The sequence below is a fragment of the Manis javanica genome, chromosome 3, assembly GCF_040802235.1.
Source record: "Manis javanica isolate MJ-LG chromosome 3, MJ_LKY, whole genome shotgun sequence".
In the NCBI taxonomy this organism is placed as follows: Eukaryota; Metazoa; Chordata; class Mammalia; order Pholidota; family Manidae; genus Manis; species Manis javanica.
In genome coordinates, this window is record NC_133158.1 from 177,072,538 (window position 1) to 177,099,073 (window position 26,536).

General features: G+C 38.5%; 1 protein-coding gene across 1 annotated transcript in view; it reads right to left on the bottom strand.

The window, feature by feature from the left end:
- TOPAZ1 (testis and ovary specific TOPAZ 1) overlaps window positions 1-26,536 on the bottom strand; it is a 141,547-nt gene that overhangs the window by 97,333 nt on the left and 17,678 nt on the right. Inside the window, exons 3-4 of the mRNA XM_073232452.1 lie at window positions 17,054-17,115; window positions 16,359-16,486 (exon numbers count right to left, since the gene is read on the bottom strand). Of these exons, the coding sequence (XP_073088553.1) occupies window positions 16,359-16,486; window positions 17,054-17,115 (190 nt within the window). The remainder of the gene's footprint in view (window positions 1-16,358; window positions 16,487-17,053; window positions 17,116-26,536) is intronic.

Below are 26,536 nucleotides of genomic sequence, written 5' to 3' on the forward strand. Positions count from 1 at the left end.
CAATTAGACAAAACAAAGAAATACACGGAATCCAGATTGGTAAAGAAGAAGTTAAATTGTCAGTATTTGCAGATGACATGATATTGTACATAAAAAACCCTAATGACTCCACTCCAAAATTGCTAGAACTAATATCAGAATTCAGCAAAGTTGCAGGACACAAAATTAACACACAGAAATCTGTAGCTTTCCTTATACACTAACAATGAACTAATAGAGAAATCAGGAAAACAATTCCATTCACAATAGCATCAAAAATAATAAAATACCTAGGAATAAACCTAACCAAGGAAGTGAAAGACCTATACCCTGAAAACTATAAGACACTCTAAAGAGAAATTATAGAGCTCACTAACAAATGGAAACTCATTCCATGCTCCTGGCTAGGAAGAATTAATATTGTCAAAATGGCCATCCTGCCCCAAACAATATACAAATTCGATGCAATCCCTGTCAAATTACCAACAGCATTCTTCAATGAACTGGAACAAATAGTTCAAAAATTCATATGGAAACATCAAAAACCCCGAGTAGAGAAAACAATCCTGAGAAGGAAGAATAAAGTGGGGGGATCTCACTCCCCAACTTCAAGCTCCACTACAAAGCCACAGTAATCAAGACAATTTGGTACTGGCACAAGCACAGTACCAGACTAGTGGAACAGAATAGAGACTCCTCACATTAACCCAAACATATATGGTCAACTAATATTCGACAAGGGAGCCACGGACATACAATGGGGAAATGACAGTCTCTTCAACAGATGGTGCTGGCAAAACTGGACAGCTACATGTAAGAGAATGAAACTGGATCACTGTCTAACTCCATACACAAAAGTAAATTCGAAATGGATCAAAGACTTGAACATAAGTCATGAAACCATAAAACTCTTAGAAAAAAACATAGGCAAAAATCTCTTAAAACATGAGTGACCTTTTCTTGAACATATCTCCCTGGGCAAGGGAAACAAAAGCAAAATGAACAAATGGGACTACATCAAGCTGAAAAGCTTCTGTACATCAATAGAACAAAAACGTATCCTACAGTATGGGAGAATATATTCATAAATGACAGATCTGATAAAGGGTTGACATCCAAAATATATAAAGAGCTCACACACCTCAAGAAACAAAAAGCAAATAATCCAATTAAAAAATGGGCAGAGAAGCTGAATAGACAGTTCTCTAAAGAAGAAATTCAGATGGCCAACAGACACATGAAAAGATGCTCCACATCACTTGTCATCAGAGAAATGCAAATTAAAACCACAATGAGGTATCACACCTCACACCAGTAAGGATGGCTACCATCCAAAAGACAAACAACAACAAATGTTGGTGAGGTTGTGGAGAAAGGGGAACCCTCCTACACTGCTGGTGGGAATGCAAATTAGTTCAACCATTGTGGAAAGCAGTATGGAGATTCCTCAAAATGCTCAAAAGAGAAATACCATTTGACCCAGGAATTCCAGTTCTAGGAATTTACCCTAAGAATGCAGCACTCCAGTTTGAAAAAGACAGATGCACCCCTATGTTTATCGCTGCACTATTTACAATAGCCACGATATGGAAGCAACCTAAGTGTCCATCGGTAGATGAATGGATAAAGAAGATGTGGTACATATACACAATGGAATACTACTCAGCCATAAGAAGTGGAAAAATCCAACCATCTGCAGCAACATGGATGGAGCTGGAGAGTATTATGCTCAGTGAAATAAGCCAAGCAGAGAAAGAGAAATACCAAATGATTTCACTCATCTGAGGAGTATAGGAACAAAGGAAAAGCTGAAGGAACAAAACAGCAGCGGAATTACAGAATCCAAAAATGGACTAACAGGTACCAAAGGGAAAGGAACTGGGGAGGATGGGTGGGCAGGGAGGGATAAGGGGGGGGGAAGTAGGAGGGTATTAAGATTAGCATGCATGGGGGGAGGGAGAAAGGGGAGGGTGGGCTGCACAACACAGAGAGGACAAGTAGTGATTCTACAACATTTTGCTAAGCTGATGAACAGTAACCATAATGTGGTTGTTAGGGGGGACCTGATATAGGGGAGAGCATAGTAAACATAGTATTCTTCATGTAAGTGTAGATTACAGATTAAGAAAAAAAAAAAGAAAAAAGAAAGAAAGAAAAGGGGGATTACTCCTTGATAGGATTAAACTATTGGTAAATCAAAGATCAAGGCATGCTTTAAGTATCCTTAATGTTGATCACTTAAAGGGTGTCAGATGATCAGCTATGGAGGTACTCTTTTCTGATAATATTCCTTTCTCTTAATAAAAAAAAAAAAAAAGCAGTTCCTGTGTGCTGACCTCCAATGAGTCCTGCACAGTGGTATAGAGGGCATGTCAAAGTGTGGGCAAAGGGTCTGTTTGTTTCTATGCAGAAGATCAAGGCCTAGCTTGGATACCCAGAAAATGAACTAAGATACGATATGAAGAGGAGCTTCCGGCATCAGACTCTCTGGAGGACTTGTGCCAGGGAGATGATCATCAAAACGCCTCCACAGGGATCTGGGTGATGCTGCGGTTGTGGCTGCATCCACCCCACTGTTTCCTGGTCTTGCCATTGGAATGAGGAGGGAGATGTCTAGGCTGGCATGTGCATACAGTGAGACAACGAATTTGACCGGATCTGTACTGCTGGAACTCAACCAGGAGTTGGGAGGTGTGCAAGTTGTAGCACTCTAAAATCTTATGACTATAGCCTATCTACGGTTAAAAGAACATATGGGATGTGAACAGATCCCAGAAATGGGCTGCTTTAATTTGTCTGATTTCTCTCAGACTGTTCAAGTACAGTTGGACAATATCCATCATATCATAGACAAATTTTCACAAATGCCTAGGGTGCCTAAAAGGTTTTCTTGGCTTCACTGGAGATGGATGGTAATTATAGATTTGCTTTCTTTATGTCACTGTATTCCTACTATGTTAATATGTGTGTGCAAATTAGTTAGTAGTTTAAAACCTATACATACTTAAGGTACTCTACAAGAAGATATGTCAAAGAAATAATCAATCCTCCCATGTTTTTTTCCATATGCTACCTCTATAGCTTTTCTTCTTCCTTCCTAATTACAACCCTTAAATAGAATTCGTGCTTCATATCGAATTTAGCGAGTATCATAATTCCTCCAGGTGGTAAAGATACCTCGAGACAAGTGCTGGGCATAGAAGCCACAGTGCATAAATCTGCAAAGAAGTAAAAAGCTAACCTTTTCAAACAATATGGCTTCTCTCTCACTTACCAACTTTACATTTCCCTATATGGCCCCGGAAGATGACTGGTTAGCCAGAGACGGGTAAGATTCCTCAAGGGAGGAACAACCTAAGACAGGCACAGTCGCAGGGGGGCCATCAGGTGAGAAATTGGGGATCAACAGAGGTGAGCCTCAGAACCTCACCCCCCTCTGCTTTGAGAGAAATCTTCTGCATCCGTGGATGTTTTGCTGCCCTTGTCTAGCTTGGATTAATACTTAGTCCATAGGCACACATCTGATCATCTACATTTGCCCTCTTAGAGCACTAAACTATGTCTCCTACCTTTATCTTGCATCTACCTACCACTTCAGCATTTTATTAAAAATAAAAATAAAAATAATAATAAAGGGAGAAATGTGGGATCAACATATAAATCAAGTATAAAAATCAAACGAATATTCATATTTGAACTGATTGTTTATAGTTCATAATGCGTGATCAAAACCGAAAGTTTCTGTGATGAATGCCCTTGTACTGTTCACCATGTAAGAATTTATTCACTATGTAAGAATTTGTTCACCATGTAAGAACTTGTTCGTTACGCTTCAGAAGATTGGAGACTGACGAGAATTAGGCTTGAGATGGATTAATGATTGTACATTGAGCATTGACCCCCCCTATACTGAATTTTATTGTTGTTAACAACCATTTGATCAATAAATATGAGAGATGCTCTCTCAAAAAAGAAAAATAAATAAATAAATAAAAGATTTTATTTTTTACAAGCTATAATTGTCATACAATGTTATTTAGTTCTGGGTGTATTACATGGTGATTTGACACTTGTATACATTATGAAATGATTATAAATGTCTAGTTATACAAAGTTAATACAGTATTACTGAGTATATTCCCATGGTGTATATTACATTCCCCTTGACTTATTTTATAACTGAAAGTTTGTACTTCTTCATCCTCTTCACTCTGTTCATCCACTACCTCTCAAACTGCCCTTCCCCTCTGGCAACCACCAATCTGTTCTCTGTATCTATGAGTCTGAGTTTTGTTTTGTTCATTGTTTTTTTAGGTTCCACATATAAGTGAAATTATGTGGTATTTTTTCTGTCTGACATTTCACTTAGCATAATACTCTTAAGGTCATCCATGTTGCCACAAATGGCAAGATTTTATTATTTTTATGGCTGAGTAGTATTCCAGTATGTATGTATGCCACATCTTCTTTATCTATTCATCCACTGATGGAAACTTAGGTTGTCTCTTTTTCTTGGCCATTGTAAATAATCCTTCAGTGAACATAGGGGTGCATATTTTTTGTTTTCCTTGGATAGATACCGAGTTGTGGTGATGGATTATGTGGTAGTTCTATTCTTAATTTTTTTAGGCCTTTCCACACTCTTTTCCATAGTGGCTGCACCAATTTACATTCATACCAACAGTACATAGGGTTCCTTTTCTCTATAGTCCTCACTAAAACTTGCTATTTCTTATCTTTTTTTTTTTTGAAGATCTAATAGGCTTTATTAAGAGACTCATGAATCAGCCAGCATCCCATCTAACAAGCAGAGAGATGCTACAAGAAGTTTTACAAAATGGAAGTTTTTTATAAGGAGGAGGGTGGGGCAAGAAGTTATTAGCAGAAGAAAAGAAGAGAATGTTCTTCGCAAAGGTCATCTTGCCTCTGGGGGAAGAGTAAATGGTTTTATCATCAGATCACCTCATCTCCTGGGGGATAGAGAGGACCACTGTAACAGATTACCTCACTGGTGCTGACCAGAAAGTTCTGACGGTTTCAGGCCACATTTCTGGGGCAGGTTGGAACTGCAGTTAGGTGTGGGATTAAGCCCTGGTTTGGTGGTTTGGCCTGGCAAAAGTGACTCCATTTGCCTCTGTGGTTTTCTTTTTGACAGTACTGTTTGTAAGAGACCTTTATGTGTGTAAGGGAAATCTCCACTTGTAAGGCTGTCTCACTGTGTAACCGGATCTGGAGTCTAGGAAGTCCAAGATCAAGTTGTTGATTGATTTGGTTCCTGGTGAAAATTCTCTTTATGACTTAGAGATGGTTGTTTCTCACAGTGTCAATTATGGAAGCTGACAAGTTCCCAGATCCAGGAGAGTTGATGGTGTGATTCCAGTCAGAAGGCCAGCAGGCTCAAGACCTGAGGATTTCAGCCCTGGGCAAGTTCACTATGAATTCAGTGAGACCCAGAAATGACAGCTGAATGTTCTTGGGGTAAAAGGGTTTATATCCGGCTTTATTCTCATGATGGTAGGCTGAGTACTATAATCACGTCTGCATCTAGCAGTCTGCAGGTTCGTATTCCACCACTCCCATCTCTGCCTCCACCTATTTCTTATCTTTCTGATACTAGCCATTCTGACAGTTATAACGTGGTATCTCCTGTGGTTTTGATTTGCATTTCCTTGATGATAGTGATACTGAGCACCTTTTCATATGCTTGCTGGCCATCAGTATGACTTCTCTGGAAAAATGTCTATTCAGATCCTCTGCTCATTTTTTAATTGGACTGCTTATGTTGTTACTGAGTTTTATAGGGTTTTTTGCATATTTTGGATAATAACTCCTTACCAGATACATGATTTGCACATATCTCCTCCCATTCAGTAGGTTGCCTTTTTGTTTTATTGATAGTTTATTTCACTGTGCAGGAACTTTAGTTTAATGTAGTCCCATTTGTTCTGTTTTGCTTTTCTTTCCCCTGTCTTTGAAGTCAGCTCAAAAAAAAAAAATCAGTAAGATTGATGCAAAGGAGCTTCCTGCCTGTTTTTTTCTGAGAATTAAATGGCTTCAGGTCTTATATTGAAGTCTTTAATCCTTTTGGTATATAGTATAAGACTGTGGTCCAGCTTCACTCTTGTATGTAGCTGTCCAGTTTTAACAAAACCATTTATTGAAAAGGCAATCATTTCCCCTTGGTATATTCTTGCATCTTTGTAAATTAATTGACCATATATGCATAAGTTTATTTCTGGGCTATTACATTTCATTGACCTATGAGTCTGCTTTTAATGTCAATACCACTGTTTTGATTATTATAGCTTTGCAGTATAGTCTGAAGCCAGGGAGCATGATACTTCCATCTTTGTTTTTCTCTCTCAAGACTGCTTTGGCTATTTGAGGTCTTTTTGTGGTTCCATCTAAATGTTAGAATTGTTTGTTCTAATTCTGTGAAAAATGTAATTGGAATTTCGAGAGAGATAGCATTGAATCTGTAGACCATGCTGGGTACTATGATCATTTTAACAGTATTGATTCTTCTAAGTCATGAGTACAGAGTACCTTTCCATTTATTGCATCTTCTTCAGTTTCTTTCACCAATGTCATAGTTTTCATAGTACAGCTCTTTCATATTCTTGGTTCAACTTATTCCTAAGTATTTTATTATTTTTGATGCAGTTGTAAATGGGATTGTTTTCTTAATTTCTCTGACAGTATGTTATTGCTATATAGAAATACAAAAGATTTTTGTATGTTGCTTTTGTATTTTGCAATTTTGCTGAATTCATTTATTAGTTCTAACAGCTTTATGTGTTGGAGTCTTCAGGGTTTTCTATATATAATATGTCATTTGCAAATAGTGAGTTTTAATTCTTCCCTTCCAATTTGGATGTCTTTTATTTTTTCTTGCCTAAGTACTATGGCTATACAATGTTGAATAAAAACAGCAAGAGAGTTCATCCTTGTCTTGTTCTTGATCTTAGAGGAAAAGCTTTCAGCTTTTCACTACGAAGTATGGTATTAGCTGTAGGTTTGTCATATGTGGACTTTATTAGGCTAAGGTACATTTCATCTATAACCACTTTGTTAAACGTTTTATAATAAATGGATGTTGAATTATGTTTAACATTTTCTGAATCTACTGAGCTGATATGATTTATTTTTTCTATTTTATTATCATTAATGTACAATTACATGAACATTATGGTTACTAGACTCTCCCCATTATCAAGTCACCCCCACATACCCCATTACAGTCCCTGTCCATCAACTCACTACATGTCTTCCCTGTGTTGTACTGCCTTCCCGTGCCACCCACCCACATTAAGTGTGCTAATCCTAAAGCCCCCCTTTCCCTCTTATCGCTCCCTTCCCACTGAGACTCCCCAGTCCCTTTCCCTTTGGTAACTGTTAGTTCATTCTTGGGTTCTTTAAGTTTGCTGCTGTTTTGTTCCTTCAGTTTTTGCTTTGTGAGCTAATATGATTTTTTTAATGTGGTATATTACATTGATTGATTTGCAGATGTGGAATCATCCTTGTACCAGTGGAACAAATCCCACTTAATCATGATACAGGATCCTTTTAATGTATTGTTCAGTTCACTAATTTTGGTATCAAGGTGATATTACCCTCATAAAATGAGTTTGGAAATGTTCCCTCTTCTATTTTTTGGAAGTTTGACAAAGATAGGTATTAAATCTTTGAATGTTTCGTAGAATTCACCAGTGAAGCCATCTGTACCTGTCCTAAGTTTCTGATTATTGATTCAACCTCTGTACTGAATAAACTGAAAAATCAGTTTATTCAGATTTTGCATATCTTCATGATTCAGTCTCAGAAGACTGTCAGTTTTTAGGATTTATCCATTTCTTCTAGGTTATCAAACTTGTGGGTATATATTTGTTCACAACAGCCTTATTATTCTTCATATTTCTGCCATTATCAGCTGTAGCTTCTCTTTCATTTCTGACTTTAATTGAGCACTGTCTTATCAATGGGTTTCAGACCCAGGCAAGTTTGCTATGGATTCAGTGTGACCAAAGAAAATGACAGCAAAACATTCTTGGGTGAAAGGGTTATACCCAAGGTTATTTCCAGGCGGTAGGTCAGTCACTAAAATCCCGTTCACTCACAGTGAATCTGTATGCAGCAAGCCAGTCTCTGCCTCTGGGCCCGTCGGTCCACACAGCTGTCCTGTGGGCTTCTCTGCACGCCATCCCACACAGCCGTCCTCTAGGCCTCTGTCCTCAGGGCTGCCACCACTCCAGCCTCTGCTCTGCTCTCCTGCAGCCTTGCAGATCTGCCACCATGTTGCATCCAGACCACTGGGTGGAGTTCCTTTACTTTTCTTTTTTTTTAAATTTTGGTATCATTAATCTACAATTACATGAAAGACATTATGTTTACCAGGCTCCCCCCTACACCAAGTCCCCCCGACATACCCCTTCACAGTCACTGTCCATCAGCGTAGTAAGATGCTGTAAAATCACTACTTGTCTTCTCTGGGTCGTAGAGCCTGCCCCGTACCCACCCACATTATACTTGCTAATTGTAATGCCCCCTTTATTTTTCCCCACCCTTATCCCTCCCATCCCACCCATCCTCCCCAGTCCCTTTCCCTTTGGTAACTGTTAGTCCATTCGTGGGTTCTGTGATTCTGCTGCTGTTTTGTTCCTTCAGTTTTTCTTTGCTCTTATACTCCACATATGAGTGAAATCATTTGGTATTTGTCTTTCTCCACCTGGCTTATTTCACTGAGCATAATACCCTCTAGCTCCATCCATGTTGTTGCAAATGGTAGGATTTGTTTTCTTCTTATAGCTGAATAATATTCCATTGTGTATATGTACCACATCTTCTTTATCCATTCATCTATTGATGGACATTTAGGTTGCTTCCATTTCTTGGCTATAGTAAATAGTGCTGCAGTAAACATAGGGGTGCATCTGTCTTTTTCAAACAGGAGTGCTGCATTCTTAGGGTAAATTCCTAGAACTGGAATTCCTGGGTCAAATGGTATTTCTATTTTAAGCATTTTGAGGAAACTCCATACTGTTTTCCACAATGCTTGAACTAATTTACATTCCCATCAACAGTGGAGGAGGGTTCCCCTTTCTCCACATCCTCGCCAACAATTGTTGTTTGTCTTTTGGATGGTAGCCATCCGTACTGGTGTGAGGTGATATCTCATTGTGGTTTAAATTTGCATTTCTCTGATGACAAGCGATGTGGAGCATCTTTTCATGTGTCTGTTGACCACCTGAATTTCTTCTTTAGAGAACTGTCTATTCAGCTCTTCTGCCCATTTTTTAATTGGATTATTTCCTTTTTGTTTCTTGAGGTGTGTGAGCTCTTCATATATTTTGGATGTCAACCCGTTATCAGATCTGTCATTAAGGAATATATTCTGCCATACTATAGGATACCTTTTTATTCTATTGATAGTGTCCTTTGCTGTACAGAAGCTTTTCAGCTTGATATCGCCCCACTTGTTCACTTTTGCTTTTGTTTCTCTTGCCCAGGGAGACATGTTCAAGAAGAGGTCACTCATGTTTATGTCTAAGAGATTTTTGCCTATGTTTTTTTCTAAGAGTTTTATGGTTTCATGACTTACATTCAGGTCTTTGATCCATTCTGAATTTACTTCTGTGTATGGGGTTAGACAGTGATCCAGTTTCATTCTCTTACATGAAGCTGTCCAGTTTTGCCAGCACCATCTGTTGAAGAGACTGTCATTTCCCCATTGTATGTCCATGGCTCCTTTATCGAATATTAGTTGATGATATATGTTTGGGTTAATATTAGGAGTCTCTATTCTGTTCCACTGGTCTGTGGCTCTGTTCTTGTGCCAGTACCAAACTGTCATTATTACTGTGGCTTTGTAGTAGAGCTTGAAGTTGGGGAGCGAGATCCTCCCCACTTTATTCTTCCTTCTCAGGATTGCTTTTTCTATTCGGGGTCTTTGGTGCTTCCATATGAATTTTTGAACTATTTCTTCCAGTTCGTTAAAGAATGCTGTAGGTAATTTGATAGGGATTGCATCGAATCTGTATATTGCTTTGGGCAGGATGGCCATTTTGACGATATTAATTCTTCCTAGCCAGGAGCATGGGATGAGTTTCCATTTGTTAGTGTCCTCTTTAATTTCTCTTAAGAGTGTCTTATAGTTTTCAGGGTTTAGGTCTTTCACTTCCTTGGTTAGGTTTATTCCTAGGTATTTTATTCTCTTTGATGCAATTGTGAATGGAATTGTTCTCCTGATTTTCTCTTTCTATTAGTTCATTGTTAGTGTATAGGAAAGCCACAGATTTCTGTGTGTTAATTTTGTATCTGGCAACTTTGCTGAATTCCAATATTAGTTCTAGTAGTTTTGGAGTGGAGTCTTTAGGGTTTTTTATGTACAATATCATGTCATCTGAAGATAGTGACAGTTTGACTTCTTCTTTTCCAATCTGGATTCCTTGTATTTCTTTGTTTTGTCTAGTTGCCATGGCTAGGACCTCCAGTACTATGTTGAATAACAGTGGGGAGAGTGGGCATCCCTGTCTTGTTTCCAATCTCAGAGGAAAAACTTTCAGCCTATTGCTGTTCAGTATGATGTTTGCGGTGGGTTTATCATATATGGCCTTTATTATGTTGAGGTACTTGCCCTCTATTCCCATTTTGCTGAGACTTTTTATCATGAATGGTTGCTGAATTTTGTCAAATGCTTTTACAGCATCTATGGAGATGATCATGTGGTTTTTGTCCTTTTTGTTGATGTGATGGATGATGTTGATGGATTTTCGAAGGTTGTACCATCCTTGCATCTCTGGGATGAATCCCGCTTGGTCATGGTGTATGTTCCTTTTGATGTAGTTTTGAATTCAGTTCGCTAATATTTTGTTGAGTATTTTTGCGTCTACATTCATCACGGATATTGGTCTGTAGTTTTCTTTTTTGGTGGGGTCTTTGCCTGGTTTTGGTATTAGGGTGATGTTGGCTTCATAGAATGAGTTTGGGAGTGTTCCCTCCTCTTCTATTTTTTGGAAAACTTTAAGGAGAATGGGTATTATGTCTTCTCTGTATGTCTGATAAAATTCTGAGGTAAATCCATCTGGCCCAGGGGTTTTGTTCTTGGGTAGTTCTTTGATTATCACTTCAATTTCATTGCTGGTAATTGGTCTGTTTAGATTTTCTGTTTCTTTCTGGGTCAGTCTTGGAAGGCTGTATTTTTCTAGGAAGTTGTCCATTTCTCCTAGATTTTCCAGCTTGTTAACATATAGGTTTTCATAGTATTCTATAAGAATTCTTTGTATTTCTGTGGGGTCCTTCATGATTTTTCCTTTCTTGTTTCTGATACTGTTGATGTGTGTTTATTCTCTTTTCTCTTAATAAGTCTGGCTAGCGGCTTATTTATTTTGTTGATTTTTTCAACGATGCAGCTCTTGGTTTTATTGATTTTTTTCTATTGTTTTATTCTTCTCAATTTTATTTATTTCTTCTCTGATCTTTATTATGTCCCTCCTTCTGCTGACCTTAAGCCTCATTTGTTCTTCTTTTTCCAATTTGGTAATTGTGACATTAGACTATTCATTTGGGATTGTTCTTCCTTCTTTAAATATGCCTGGATTGCTATATACTTTCCTCTTAAGACTGCTTTTGCTGCGGTCCACAGAAGTTGCGGCTCTGTGTTGTTGTTGTCATTTGTTTCCATATATTGCTGTATCTCAATTTTAATTTGGTCGTTGATCCATTGATTATTTAGGAGCATGTTGTTAAGCCTCCATGTGTTTGTGACCATTTTTGCTTTCTTGGTATAATTTATTTCTAGTTTTATACCTTTGTGGTCTGAAAAGTTGGTTGGTAGAATTTCAATCTTTTGGAATTTACTGAGGCTCTTTTTGTGGCCTAGTATGTGGTCTATTCTGGAGAATGTTCCATGTGCACTTGAGAAGAATGTGTATCCTGTTGCTTTTGGATGTAGAGTTCTGTAGATGTCTATTAGGTCCGTCTGTTCTAGTGTGTTGTTCAGTGCCTCTGTGTCCTTACTTATTTTCTGTCTGGTGGATCTGTCCTTTGGAGTGAGTGGTGTGTTGAAGTCTCCCAAAATGAATGCATTGCATTCTATTTCCTCCTTTAATACTGTTAGTATTTGTTTCACATATGTTGGTGCTCCTGTATTGGGTGCATATATATTTATAATGGTTATATCCTCTTGTTGGACTGAGCCCTTTATCATTATTTAATGTCCTTGTTTATCTCATTACTTTCTTTGTTTTGAAGTGTATTTTGTCTGATACTAGTATTGCAACACCTGCTTTTTTCTCCCTATTGTTTGCATGAAATATGTTTTTCCATCCCTTGACTTTTAATCTGTGCATGTCTTTGGGTTTGAGGTGAGTGTCTTGTAAGCAGCATATAGATGGGTCTTGCTTTTTTATCCATTCTATTACTCTGTGTCTTTTGATTGGTGCATTCAGTACATTTACATTTAGGGTGATTATTGAAAGATATGTACTTATTGCCATTGCAGGGTTTAAGTTTTTGGTTACCACAGGTTCAAGGTTACCTTCTTTACTACCTTACTGTCTAACTTAACTCACTTATTGAGCTATTATAAACACAGTCTGATGATTCTTTATTTCTCTCCCTTCTTATTCCTCCTCCTCCATTCTTCATATGTTGGGTGTTTTGTTCTATGCTCTTTTTAGGAGTGCTCCCATCTAAAATACCCTGTAGATGTGGTTTGTGGGAGGCAAATTCCCACAACTTTTGCTTGTCTGCAAATTGTTTAATCCCTCCTTCATATTTCAATGATAATCGTGCTGGATACAGTGTCATTGGTTCAATGCCCTTCTGTTTCATTGCATTAAATATATCATGCCATTCTCTTCTGGCCTGTAAGTCTTCTGTTGAGAAGTCTGATGATAGCCTGATGGGTTTTCCCTTGTAGGTTACCTTTTTTCTCTGCCTGCCTTTAATACTCTGTCTTTGTCCTTGATCTTTGCCATTTTAATTATTATGTGCCTTGGTGTTGTCTTCTTAGGTCCCTTCTTTTGGGAGTTCTGTGTGCTTCTGTAGTCTGAGCACCTATTTCCTCCCCCAGTTTGGGGAAGTTCTTGGCTATTATTTCTTCAAAAACAGTTTCTATCCCTTTTCGTCTCTCTTCTTCTTCTGGTACCCCTATAATGCGGATATTGTTCCTTTTGGATTGCTCACACAGTTCTCTTAATATTGTTTCATTTCTGGAGATCCTTTTATCTCTCTCTGCATCAGCTTCTATGTGTTCCTATTCTCTAGTTTCTAGTCCATTAATGGCCTCTTGCATCCCATCCATTCTGCTTTTAAGTCCTTCCAGAGATTGTTCCATTTCTGTAGTCTCCCTGTGTACTTGCTCCTTTAGCTCTTGCATATTTCTCTGCAGATCCATCAGCATGTTTATGATTTTTATTTTGAATTCTTTTTCAGGGAGACTGGTTAGGTCTGTCTCTGCAGATCCTCTCTCAGGGGTTTGCTGGACTATTCTGGACTGGACTAAATTTTTCTGCCTTTCCATGGCTGTAGGTAGGTTGTGGGTGTGTCAGCTGGGAGAAGAGTGTCGTTTCCTGCTTGCTGGATGCCTTGCCCTTCTCCACTGCCTGTGTTGGTTACCCGCACTCCTGGAGCAGCCACCAGGTTAATCCCCTAAGCTGCTGTGGGCGGGGTCTCCATCAGAGCAGTGCAGAGCCCTGTGGGGATTGGCAGGCACCCCATGTGTGCTCCTTCATGATAGCGGTGCCCCTGCTGGGCAGCTGTGTGCCAGTAGCAGCCTTTGGGTCTGGCTCGGGCGGCTGTGCATCGGGCTGGGATTCCGGTCGGCCGCTGGGAGCACGGCTGCTCCCTCTGGCACTGTTGCAGGTGCATGTAGGCCTTGCAGCTGTTTTTATAGAATCAACAGCCATGTAGTGCCTACAGGTGTTCAATGAGCTAGTCAACCACAGACAGGTCAGAATCCTGGCAACAGGAACTCTCATTATCCACAGCACTTTTTTCTTGGTGAGACTAGCTAAAGGTTTGTCAGTTTTGTCTATCTTTTCAAAGTACCAACTCTCAGTTTCAGAAATTTTTGTTGTTGTCTTTTAATTCTCTATTTCACTGATTTCCACTGTGATCTTTATTTTCTTCCTTCTAGTAACTTTGGGCTTCTTGTTCTAGTTCCTTTAGCTGTAATGTTAAATTGTTTGAGATTTCTTGTTTCTTGAGGTAAACCTGTATTGCTACGAACTTCTCTCTTAGAACCGCTTTTGCTGCATCCCATAGATTTGGCAGGTCATATTTCTGTCTTCATTTGATTTGTTTTGTGTTTTGTGACCTAACGTCATCTATCCCAGAGAATGTTCCATGTGCACTTGAGAAGAATGTATATGCTACTGATTTTGGATGGAACATTCCGTATATATCTACAAAGTTCATTTAGTATAATGTGTGAGCTAAGGCTGATGTTTCCTTATTGATTTTGTCATTGGACTAACTATCCAATTATGTAAGTGGGGTGTTAAAGTCCCCTATTATTGTATTGTTGTCTATTTTTCCCTTTAGGTCTGTTAATATGTGCTTTATATATTTTAGTGCTCCTATGTTGGTGTGTAAATATTTATTAATGTATCTTCTTGCTAGATTGACCTCTTTATTATATAGTATCCCTTTTTGTCTTTTTTTCTGTTTTAAAGTCTATGTTGTCTGATATAAGCATAGCTATACTAGCTTCTTTTTGTTTAGATTTTCATGGAATACCTTCTTCCCTCCCTTTTCTTTCAGTTTGTGTGCATCCTTACTTCTGAAGTTAGCCTCTTATAGGCAGTACACAGATGGGTCAGGAGTCCAGTTTTGAACATGTTAAGTTTGAAATACCTAATTGGACATCCAAGTGGACAAATCAAGTAGACAGGTAGACAAAGTTCTGCAGTCCAGGAAAGAAGTTCAATTGTATTGTGTGTATATATATATATATTATATATATAATATATATACAATATATTTATATATTTGAAATATAAATAAATATATAAAAGTATATACATGTTTTTAGAGTCTTGCACACACATAGCATTTCATGCACTGAGGTTGGATGAGACAATCTTAATGAGTAAATCTAGACAGGGAAGAAGAGCAGAGTCACAGTCTAAGCTCCAGGTCACTTCAGTATGTACAAGTTAGGGAGATGAGGAGAGACCAGCAAAACCAACTGGGAAGTCACAGACAGAAAGGCAGAAAGTAAACCAGGCAAGTATGTTTATACTGGAAGTGTAAAAAGTGTTTCAAGGAAGGAGTGATTAAATGTGTCAAATACTGGTAATAGGTTAAGTAAAACTAAGACTGAGATTTGTTCATAAGATTCGGCAACAAGGAGGTCATTGGAGAGTTTAGGAAGGGTAGTTCTTGTGGAGGTGAAGGCAAGTATCTTTGAATAGGTTCAAGAGAACTAGAGGGGAGAAAGTGGAGATAATGGGTACAGGTAAGTCTTCTGAGAAATAGGATGATGGCTGAAAAGGAAAATGGGACCATGAAAGGGTTTTTTTCATTTTGGTTGAAGTTGGGTGAAAAGTGTGTTGATGAGAATGATCCAATAATAAAAGAAGAATTATTGGAGGAGTATATTAAGAGAGAGAAAAGATGGACTCTAGCACACAGGTGGAGGGAGTAACCTTGGCTAGTTCACACACGGTAATAGAAGAGAAGATGGAGTTTTGGGAGCAGATACACACAGGTGGGCTAATATGCTGGTGGGGGCTTTGGAAGTTCTTTTCCAATTTAATTTTCTTGAAATAGGAAATTAGGTTGTTAGCTGTGAGGATGAATGAGGAGGAGTAAGAAGAAAGAAGAAAATACAAAATGGTTGCCTTGGAGTCAGTTTAATTATTCAAAAGTTTAAGGTAATTATACATATTATCTGGCATAAAGCAAGAACAAACTTGATATCCCAAATTACAGTGGCATGTCCCACCATTAAGTTACACTTAGCTTCAATTCCTATACCTTCTATACCTGTGGTTGAATAACTTATATTTACTTTCACAGCCCTCTGGTAGTATGATAATCTAAAATTTCAAAGATCAAATGACATTCAGTACTTTGTCTTGAACTAGGCAGGAAAATAACAATTTAGAAAGACCTACACAGGTTTGAGGTAAACTTCAGGACACAACAAAAACAAAAAAGTTAAATATACAATTAAATACTACTTCCCAACATGGGAAACCATGGTAATAGTGCACCTATGCAAAGCATTGAGCAATACACCCTATGGCCAGAGGGATGGGATTCTTTCACTCTGTAAGGAGTTACACCTGTCACCTGACAGCACTGTTGGGTCAAACTTTTGTATTACCGTATTTAGGTCAAGAAATAAGAAAATGCAAAAGATTCTCTAGTACCTTTTCATCCAAGTCTGAAACTGTTATCTTTTCACTGAAGTCTCCTGACTTTTCATTTTCAGAGGTCTCATCCGTAACTTCTCCTAAAGAAATGTTTGTACCTTTGGAATCATGTTTTAACTCATTTGCTGAAAGAAAATAATGTTCAACTGTAGAAATTTTAAATGACAGTATAAGTAAGTCATTCAAAGACTGTTCTAAGAATCACTTAGAATTCAGAGACTCTTTTAAAGGCCAGTGTGACAAAATGTAGAGTTTTCAGCAAATTATATAAGTATTCCTCCCTCTCTATCAAAATAACTCTATTATGCAGTATTAAAACAATTGGAAGTAAGACAAAATTATGGTTAGTACTACAAAAATTTTTGAAAGGATTCAGACTTACAGTGTGGTAAAAGTTAAAAATATTTCAACTTCAAAAATTGGGCTTAAAAAGTTGCTACCATTAATTGCCTATCTTTTATAGATAAAGCCTAACAAAATTGTTTAGTAAATGCCCTAATGGAAAATTTCTTGAAAACCTCATTTGCCAACCAGCCAATTAAAACAAAAAAACTGACAAACTGTGAAACATAAGGTTAACAGAACTCCCAAATGAAAAACTTCCTATTTTAATGAATTCATTTAGACTGGATATGAATGGACATATAAAAAGCTTCTTCAATATTGAGTATTGTGAAAATCTCAAATTTTACCTGCTGAGAAGGAAGCACAGATCTCTGACCTCATCAATCCAGGATCCAGTACAGGAGCCTCTCTATCATAAAGCAAACAGAGCTTAAACATTGTAACATATTCTATTCAGAACTGTTCTTCTAAACCTTACATAATACTAGCTTTAGCATCTAGTGAACATCAGCTCACGTCGTCAAGAGCAAAGCATTATCCTGGGACTCAGACACCAGCACCCCAAGTAGAGTCCTCATTGCTTCTGTAATTACAAATGCCACAACTGTGAGGAAATGGTGCTGGTCAAAATTTGTGACTCAGAGAACCTGATGATATATATGCCAAGCATTGTCTAGAAAAATTAAGGTATAACACCAATACAAGATAATGTTTAACTTATATTCTCAAGCATGAGTATGTATGTCTTAACTGCCATGTGAAAGGAAGTCAGTTTGACAGCAGTTGAGTCTTTTTTTTTTATAGTCTTGTAAGACAACATATGACTGTCTGTTTTGTATTTTGTCTATCTAAAAGTTAAGGCTATGAACATCAGAGTTAGACCAACCTAGGTTCTACTGATCTGCCACTTGCTGTGTCAACTGTGGCAAAATTATTTAACTTCTCTGAGTCTAACTGTATATGTAAATGAGAAATACACCTACCCATGAATTCATTGTGAGATTAAATGATACAGGCTCAACAAATGCAAATTACATCTCTGGAAGATACCACAAAATAAATGGCCAAGTACTATCCCATTTTTAAAAACTTAGATAAAAATATATAAAAGCACACAGGAAATATAGTAAACAACCATAACCCTACCACTTACTCCTTTAATAAATGGGTTAAACCTATCCTACAACTCGGTAACTCATTGGCTCAGGTCCTAGGCAAGAAAGAGGGAAACTAAACAAAATATTTTATAAACCATTATCTTTGAAGTTTTGGAAAACATGAAATATTTTTTCCCACACCACAAACTCAAGAAACAATCAGAAGCATAAAGTATCAGTTTAAAGAATGGAAAAAATAATATAAACAGAAGACACAAAAGAAAACATGCAAATCTCCTCCTCCTATTCATATCTCTTTAAACTCCTATCTGTCTACTAGAGTGACTCCATTTCAGGATTTCAAAGGTCTCTCCAACTCAACATGTCTAAATATGGGAAACCAGGTATTATCCTTAACTTCTCTGGCCTTATCCCCATCTGATTCATCAATCTTCACTTTCTAAATCTCTCAAATCCACTCCTACTTCTGATTGAAGTCACTATGTCTTTTTGGTCAAACTATACAACAGCTCCATCAGTTTATTCTTCACAGTAGAGCTATAATGATTTTAAAAATGTAAATCTGATCACATTTTCTCTATACTAAAGCATCCTTCAGTGAATCCCTATGTGCCCTTAAGATGAAGTTCAAACTCACCATGAATTTTAGTTTATCTACGGTGGTCTGTTTATTCTTGTAATCCTGACATATTAGTTATAAATAGTTTCCCATTTACCCCTCAAATGTTTTGCAATTCAGAAGATAAATTCTATGGTCATCCTATTTGTAAAGTCCTCCATGACTGAGCTTTCTGCATATTCTGTACTTTCATTTATTGCCATTTGAACCCTAAGCCATGGGATGTTATTTCTGTTTCTCAGTTGTGGCATGCTCTTCCCTGTGGGCCTTTATATAGGCTATATCTTCTATGACAAAATTCTATTCACTTTTCTTCACCTATTGGCCAATTCCTACTCATTCTTTAGTGTTCATCATAAACGTCACTTTGATCAGGAAGCCTTTAAGATCTTGCACTTCTCCAATCACATTTTATTGTCCTTGCTTTACTTGCCTCCCTTGGCAGACTAAAACTTCTGTGAGGACAAGGCCCATCCATGTGTGTCTACTTGCTCTTCATATACTCAGCACCTAGCAGCCTCCTGGTCAGACACTAAGGACAACCAAATAAAGATGCTTCTCTTCTGTCTAGGAACTCCCACTATAAGGGGAAGCTCACATACTAGCAGACATAATATACTGAGATATGTGCCAGGAGAACTACTGGAACAAATCCCTAGAATAACATCTCAGATGAGATTTGAAGGTAGTAACTGAATGAAAAGAAAGGGACTTCCAGATGAAGACACATGTGAAAAGATTCAAGTACATGACAGATGGTAAAAACAGTGAGCTGCTTGTTGTACTTATCTTTTATTAACCTTCCACCCTACTTTTCTCTCCATCTATACCATAGCCACCATAGGGAATGGATATAGATCTACCAAGAGCCTTAAAAAGCCATGCCAAGCAATTTAGACTGCATCCTCATGTGGCTGAAAGCCACTGAAGCAATGTAAGCAGTCACTGGCAGATCAATCCTATTTCAGAGTATCACTATGGTGGAAGATGTGAAGAAAGCTCAGAAAGATTAACCAGGAGTCACTACAATAATAACATAGCAGCAAGAATTGAGAAGAAGGAAAAACCATGAGAAATATAATATAATAGCATAAATAAGTAATCAATAAATAGAGAATAACTGAGGGATTCTTCTGTATTTTCTACTTGCCCTGAACATTACATTCATAAACAGGACTTAGCTACAGACATAAATGACGTTATTCCTAAACACAAAACCAAAAAACCCAAAGAGCATAAATAGGTATAGCAAATATACTGCTTTAATTTCAAAGTACTAAAGTAGTATTTTTACAATGCTGAGTATATGGAGAGTGCTAAGTCTTTGGAGAGCAGCTAGACACACATATTGCTGCACACAGTTTATAAGTGTGAGAAATGTTTTACTACAAATAATTAACTTAAAGGAAGGTAAAATTGCAGGTACACCTCTTGTTAGAATTTAGTTTTGTTTTGCATATGAGACAGAAAGAGGTTAAATTCAGCTAAATTATAAAAAAAATTATACACTGAGGAGATTAAATATGATGGCATGAGAGGTGAAACAGAGACCCCCTCCTAAAACCACATATAATATGAAAATATAATCAATACAACTACCCCTGAAAGAGCAACAAGAAAGAAGACTGGGCCAGACTGCATACACCTGGGGAAAAGAACAGACCTCATGGAACATGGTAATGTACCAAAGACGTGACCCAAAGAGACCCAAGCCCTTCCCCAACCCCTGTTTACCAGCAGAACAGAAACGGAGCGGGGAGGGAGTGGAGGCCTATGACTGCTGAACACCCAGCCATGGAGAGCTGATCTGGGAGGACAAACCTACAATGCATGGTGGTCTGTTGATTATTGGGGTTCAAAAGCTAGGACAGGCAGAACACCTGGAGAAACTGAGATTCCAGCCGCTTGTGGAAAACGGATCCCTATCTGGCTCTCCTGGGTGGGCATTCTGAGAGATTTCCTAACAGTGAGAGGGCTGCTAAAGGGGCAGGGATTGCATATAGCTTACTACTCAAGAGAAAGGACAGGCAGACAAAATTATCCAGGTGCACTCTGCTCAGCAGGTTAGGAACTCTCAGGATCTTCAGGAGCTCCATCCCCAGGCTGGCCATGCAGCTCCAAGACCTCCCCTGTGATATGCAGCCTGCTGTGCCTTCATCCCAGCCAGCCTGCACCTGGTTCGCAAACCGGCAAACCCTACCATAGCATCAGACCAGCCAGAGGGAAGCCCTGTCTATAAGAGCTACAAATGTAAAGCGTAGAGGCTTAAACCTGTGTGTTTGGCCCATTGGTTCCAGCAGTGGAGACAGGCATAGCAACTGGGAAGCAGGAAACAGCTCTTCCCTCTCACCAGACACTAGCACTGCTCCCCTGCAATCCCTGACATTGCTCCAGGGGCTGAGCAACTCCGGAGAGCAGAGCTTCTGGGCACGAGAGGGCACCACATACAAATATGAAAAGTCAAAGGAACCTGGTTCAAACAAAATCCCACAAACACCATAAAAAGTGAGTACTGAAACTAAACTAATCAATCTCCTGAAACAGATTTCAAAAGAAAAAATCATAAACATGCTCATGGAAGTACAGACAAATATTAAAGAACTCAGGAACGAATTTAGGGACAGAGATCCAATGGTTAAGGAACACAATGGAGAGTTTTAAAAGCAGATTAGATACAGTGCAAGAGACAATGAATGAAATAGAAATTACAGAAGAGGAATACAAAGAAGCTGAGGCACAGAGAGAAAAAAGGATCTCTAAGAATGAAAGAATATTGAGAAACCTGTGTGACGAATCCAAATGGAACAATATTTGTATTATAAGACTACCAGAAGAAGAGAGAGAAAAACAGATATAAAGTGTCTTTGAGAAGGTAATTGCTGAAAACTCCCCCAATCTGGGGAAGGAGATAGTCTCTCAAGCCATGGAGGTGAACAGATTTCCCATCAGAAGGGATCCAAGGAAGATAACAGCAAGACATATAATAATTAAAATAGCAAAGATCAAGGATAGGACAGACTATTAAAAGCAGCCAGAAAGAGAAAAAAGATCACATACAAAGGAAAACCCATAGGCTATCATCAGATTTCTCAACAGAAATCTTACAGGCCAGAAAGGGGTGGCATGATATATTTAATGCAAAGAAACAGAAGGGCCTCGAACCAAGAATATACTATCCAGCAAGATTATCATTTAAATTGGAAGGAGGGATTAAACAATTTCCAGATAAGAAAAATCTGAGAGAATTTACCTCCCACAAACCATCTCTACAGTGTATTTTGGAGGGACTACTATAGATGGAAGTGTTCCTAAGGCTAAATAGCCATCACCAGAAGTAATAAAACCACAGCAAGGAAAGTAGAATAGTTAAGTACTAAGCATATGTGAAATTAAATCAACTACCCCAAAGACAGTCAAGGGATAGACAGAGAGTACAGAATATGATACCTAGTAAATATAGAATGGAGGAGAAAGATAAACGAGAAGCAAAAAAATAAAAAAAACCCTTTCCATTGTGCTTGAAATAGCATAGTAAGTGAGTTAAGTTAGCCTCTTAAATAGTAAGGAAGTTACCCTTGAGCCTTTAGTAACCACGAATCTACAGCCTGCAATGGCAATGAGTACATACCTATCGATAATCACCCTAAATGTAAATGGCTTGAATGCACCTATCAAAAGACACAAAGTCAGTGAATGGATAAAAATACAAGACCCGTCTATATGTGGCCTACAAAAGACTCAAAGACATACACAGACTAAAAGTGAAGGGATGGAAAAAGATGTTTCATGCAATAGGGAGAAAAAAGCAGGAGTTGCAGTACTTGTATCAGAACAAATACACTTGAAAACAAAGAAAGTCACAAGACACAAAGAAGGACATTACATAATGATAAAGGGCTCAGTCCAACAAGAGGATATAACCATTATAAATATCTATGCACCCAACACAGGAGAACTTACATATGTGAAACAAATACTAACAGAATTAAAAGGGGAAATAGAATGCAGTGCATTCATTCTAGGAGACTTCAACACTGCAAGCACTCCGAAGGCAGATCAACCAGACAGAAAATAAGTAAGGAGACAAAGACATCGAACAACACATTAGAACAGATGGACCTGACAGACATCTACAGAACTCTCAACCCAAAAGCAGCAGGAGACATATTCTTCTCAAGTGCACATGGAACATTTTCCAGAATATACCACATACGAGGCCACAAAAGGAACCTCATTAAATTAAAAAAGACTGAAATTGTACCAACCAGCTTCTCAGACCACAAAGGTATTAAACTAGAAATAAATTATGCAAAGAAAACGTAAAATCCCACAAACACATGGAGGCTTAAGAACATGCTCCTAAATAACGAATGGATCAATGGCCAAAGAAAAACAGAGATCAAGCAATATATGGAGACAAATGACAACAATAATTCAACACCGCAAAATTTGTGGGACATGACGAAGGCCATGTTAAGAGGGAAGCATATTGCAATACAGGCCTACCTCAGGAAAGAACAATCCCAAATGAACAGTCTAAACTCAAAATTAATGAAACTAGAAAAAGAACAACAAATGAGGCCCAAAGTCTGTACAAGGAGGGACATAATAAAGATTAGAGCAGAAACAAAAAAAATCAAGAAGAATAAAACAACAGAAAGAATCAATGAAAGCAGGAGCAGGTTCTTTGAGAAAATAAACAAATAGATAGACCCCTAGCCAGACTTATCAAGAAAACAAGACAGTTTACACACATAAAAACAATAAAAAATGAGAAAAGAAAAATCACTATGGGCAAAAAGAAGTACAAAGAATTATTAGAGAACACCATGAAAAGTTATATGCTAGCAAAATGGACAACCTAGAAGAAATGGAGAACTTTCTAGAAAAATACAACCTTCTAAGGTTGACCCAGAAAGAAACAGAAAATCTGAACACAGCAATTACAAGCAACACAATTGAACAGGTAATCAAAAAACTACCTAAGAACAAAATACTTGGATCAGATAGCTTCACCACTGAATTTTATCAAACATTTAGTGAAGACCTAATATCCTTTCTCTTTAAAGTTTTCCAAAAAGTAGAAGAGGAGGGAATATTTCCAAACTCATTCTATGAGACCAGCATCATCCTATTACCAAAACCAGGCAAAGACACCACAAAGAAAGAAAATTACAGACAAATATCCCTAATGAACATAGATGCAAAAAATACTCAACAAAATATTAACAAACCAAACTAAAAAATACATCAAAAAGATCATCCATGAAGATCAAGTAAGATTTATTCCAGGGATGCAAGGATGACACAATATTAGAAAATCCATCAACATCATCCACATCAACAAAAAGAAGGACAAAAACCATATAATCATCTCCATAGATGCTGAAAAAGCATTCAACAAAATTCAACATCCATTCATGATAAAAACTCTCAACAAAATGGGTATAGAGGGCAAGTACCTCAACATAATAAAGGCCATCCACATATGACAAACCCACAGCCAACATCATACTGAACAGTGAGAAGCTGAAAGCTTTTAAGATTGGGAACTGACAAGGATGCCTACTCTCCCCACTTTTATTCAACACACTTCTGGAGGGCCTAGCCATGGCAACCAGACAAAACAAAGAAATAAAAGGCATCCAGGGCGGAGCCAACATGGCGGCGTGAGTAGGACAGTGGGAATCTCCTCCCAAAAACATATATATTCTTGAAAATACAACAAATACAACTAATCCGAAAAGAGAGACCAGAAGACACAGGACAACAGCCTGACTACATCGACACATGCGAGAGCCTAGCACCTGGTGAAAGGGGTAAGATACAAGCCCGAGCCTGCAGGACCCCAGCACACCTCCCCCCAGCTCCCAGAGGGAGGGAGAGGGAGCCCAGGACTGCTAAACACCCAGCCCCAGCCACCCGCACCACAGCGCAGACACAGTGCATGCGTGGAGGGCTGGAAACTAGGGAAATAGGGCAGCAAGACCTCTGAGCGGGTGCTGAAGCTGATGCCCCTGTGACAAAGAAAAGCCAGTGCTCTTTGAAAGTCTTAAAGGGACAGGGATTTAACAGCTAGACGGAAACAACACAGGTCACAGCCCAATGGCTGGAAATTACAGGGAAAACTGGGCGCACTAACCCCCTGGGCAACAGCTCTGAGACCCCTCATGGAGGTAAACAGCCAAACAGCCCCCCTCCAGTCCATTACCCCTCCCAGCACTGCGAAAGCAGAGAAACAGCCTAAGGCAAAACACGCCCACAGAAAGGCAGAAAGAAAAATTCCTACACTTCCGCTGGGCAAGACACAAAGACCCAGACTAAACGCAATTACCCAACACAAGTCACTAGGGGTCACAGTTGTCCCAGTAAAGAAAGGCCAGAAGCAAGTGAAAAGTTCGGCCCTCCCAGCTGACAGTCAATAGCACCTGTCAACACAAAAAGGCAAAAAAATATGATCCAGACAAGACTAACCCAGACAGCTTCAGCATCTGCTACATCTTCCCCTGAGAAGGAACCTGGGGAGATATATTTAGTCAGTCTTCCTGAAAAAGAATTCAAAACAAAAGTCATAACCATGCTGATGGACTTGCAGAGAAATATGCAAGAACTAAGGAAGGAGAATAGAGAAATAAAACAAGCTCTGGAAGGACTTCAAAACAGAATGGACGAGATGCAAGAGACCATTAATGGTCTAGAAAACAGAGAACAGGAATGCAGAGAAGCTGATGCAGAGAGAGATAAAAGGATCTCCAGGAATGAAAGAATTCTAAGGGAGCTGAGTGACCAATCAAAAAGGAACAATATATGCATTATAGGAATACCAGAAGAAGAAGAGAGAGAAAAGGGGTAGAAAGTGTCTTTGAAGAAATAATTGTCGAAAACTTCCCCAAATGGCCTCTCAGACCACAGAGGTACACAGAACCCCCATAACAAGGGATCCAAGGAGGGCAACACCAAGACACATAATATAAAATGGCAAAGATCAAAGACAAGGACAAAGTATTAAAGGGAGCCAGAGAGAAAAAAAGGTTACCTACAAAGGAAAACCCATCAGGCTATCATCAGACTTCTCAACAGAAACCCTACAGGCCAGAAGAGAATGGCATGATTACTTAATGCAATGAAACAGAAGAGCCTTGAACCAAAACTACTGTATCCAGCAAGAATATCATTTAAATATGAAGGAGGGATTAAACAATTCCCAGACAAGCAAAAGTTGAGGGAATTTGCCTCCCACAAACCACCTCTTCAGGGCATCTTCAAGGGACTGCTCTAGATGGGAGCACTCCTAAAAAGAGCACAGAACAAAACACCCAACATATGAAAAAGGGAGGAGAAGGAATAAGGAGGGAAAGAAATAAAGAATCATCAGATCACATGTATAATAGCTCAACAAGCAAGGTAAGTTAGACAATAAGGTAGTAAAGAAGCGAACCCTGAACCTTTGGTAACCACAAACTTAAAGCCTGCAATGGCAATGAGTCCATACCTTTCAATAATCACCCTGAATGTAAATCGACTGAATGCACCAATCAAAAGACACAGAGTAATAGAATGGATAAAAAAGCAAGATCCATCCATATGCTGCTTACAAGAGACTCACCTCAAACCCAAAGACATGCACAGACTTAAAGTCAAGGGATGGAAAAAGATATTTCAGGCAAACAACAAAGAGAAGAAAGCAGGTATTGCAAATCTGGTATAAGACAAGACAGACTTCAAAATAAAGAAAGTAACAAAAGACAAAGAAGGACATTACATAATGATAAAGGGCTAAGTCCAACAAGAGGATATAACCATTATAAATATATATGCACCCAATACAGGAGCAACAACATACCTGAAACAAATATTAACAGTATTAAAGGAGGAAATAGAATGCAATGCATTCATTTTGGGAGACTTCAACACACCACTCACTCCAAAGGACAGATCCACCAGACAGAAAATAAGTAAGGACACAGAGGCACCGAACAACACACTAGAACAGACGGACCTAATAGAAATCTACAGAACTCTACATCCAAAAGCAACAGGATACACATTCTTCTCAAGTGCACATGGAACATTCTCCAGAATAGACCACATAC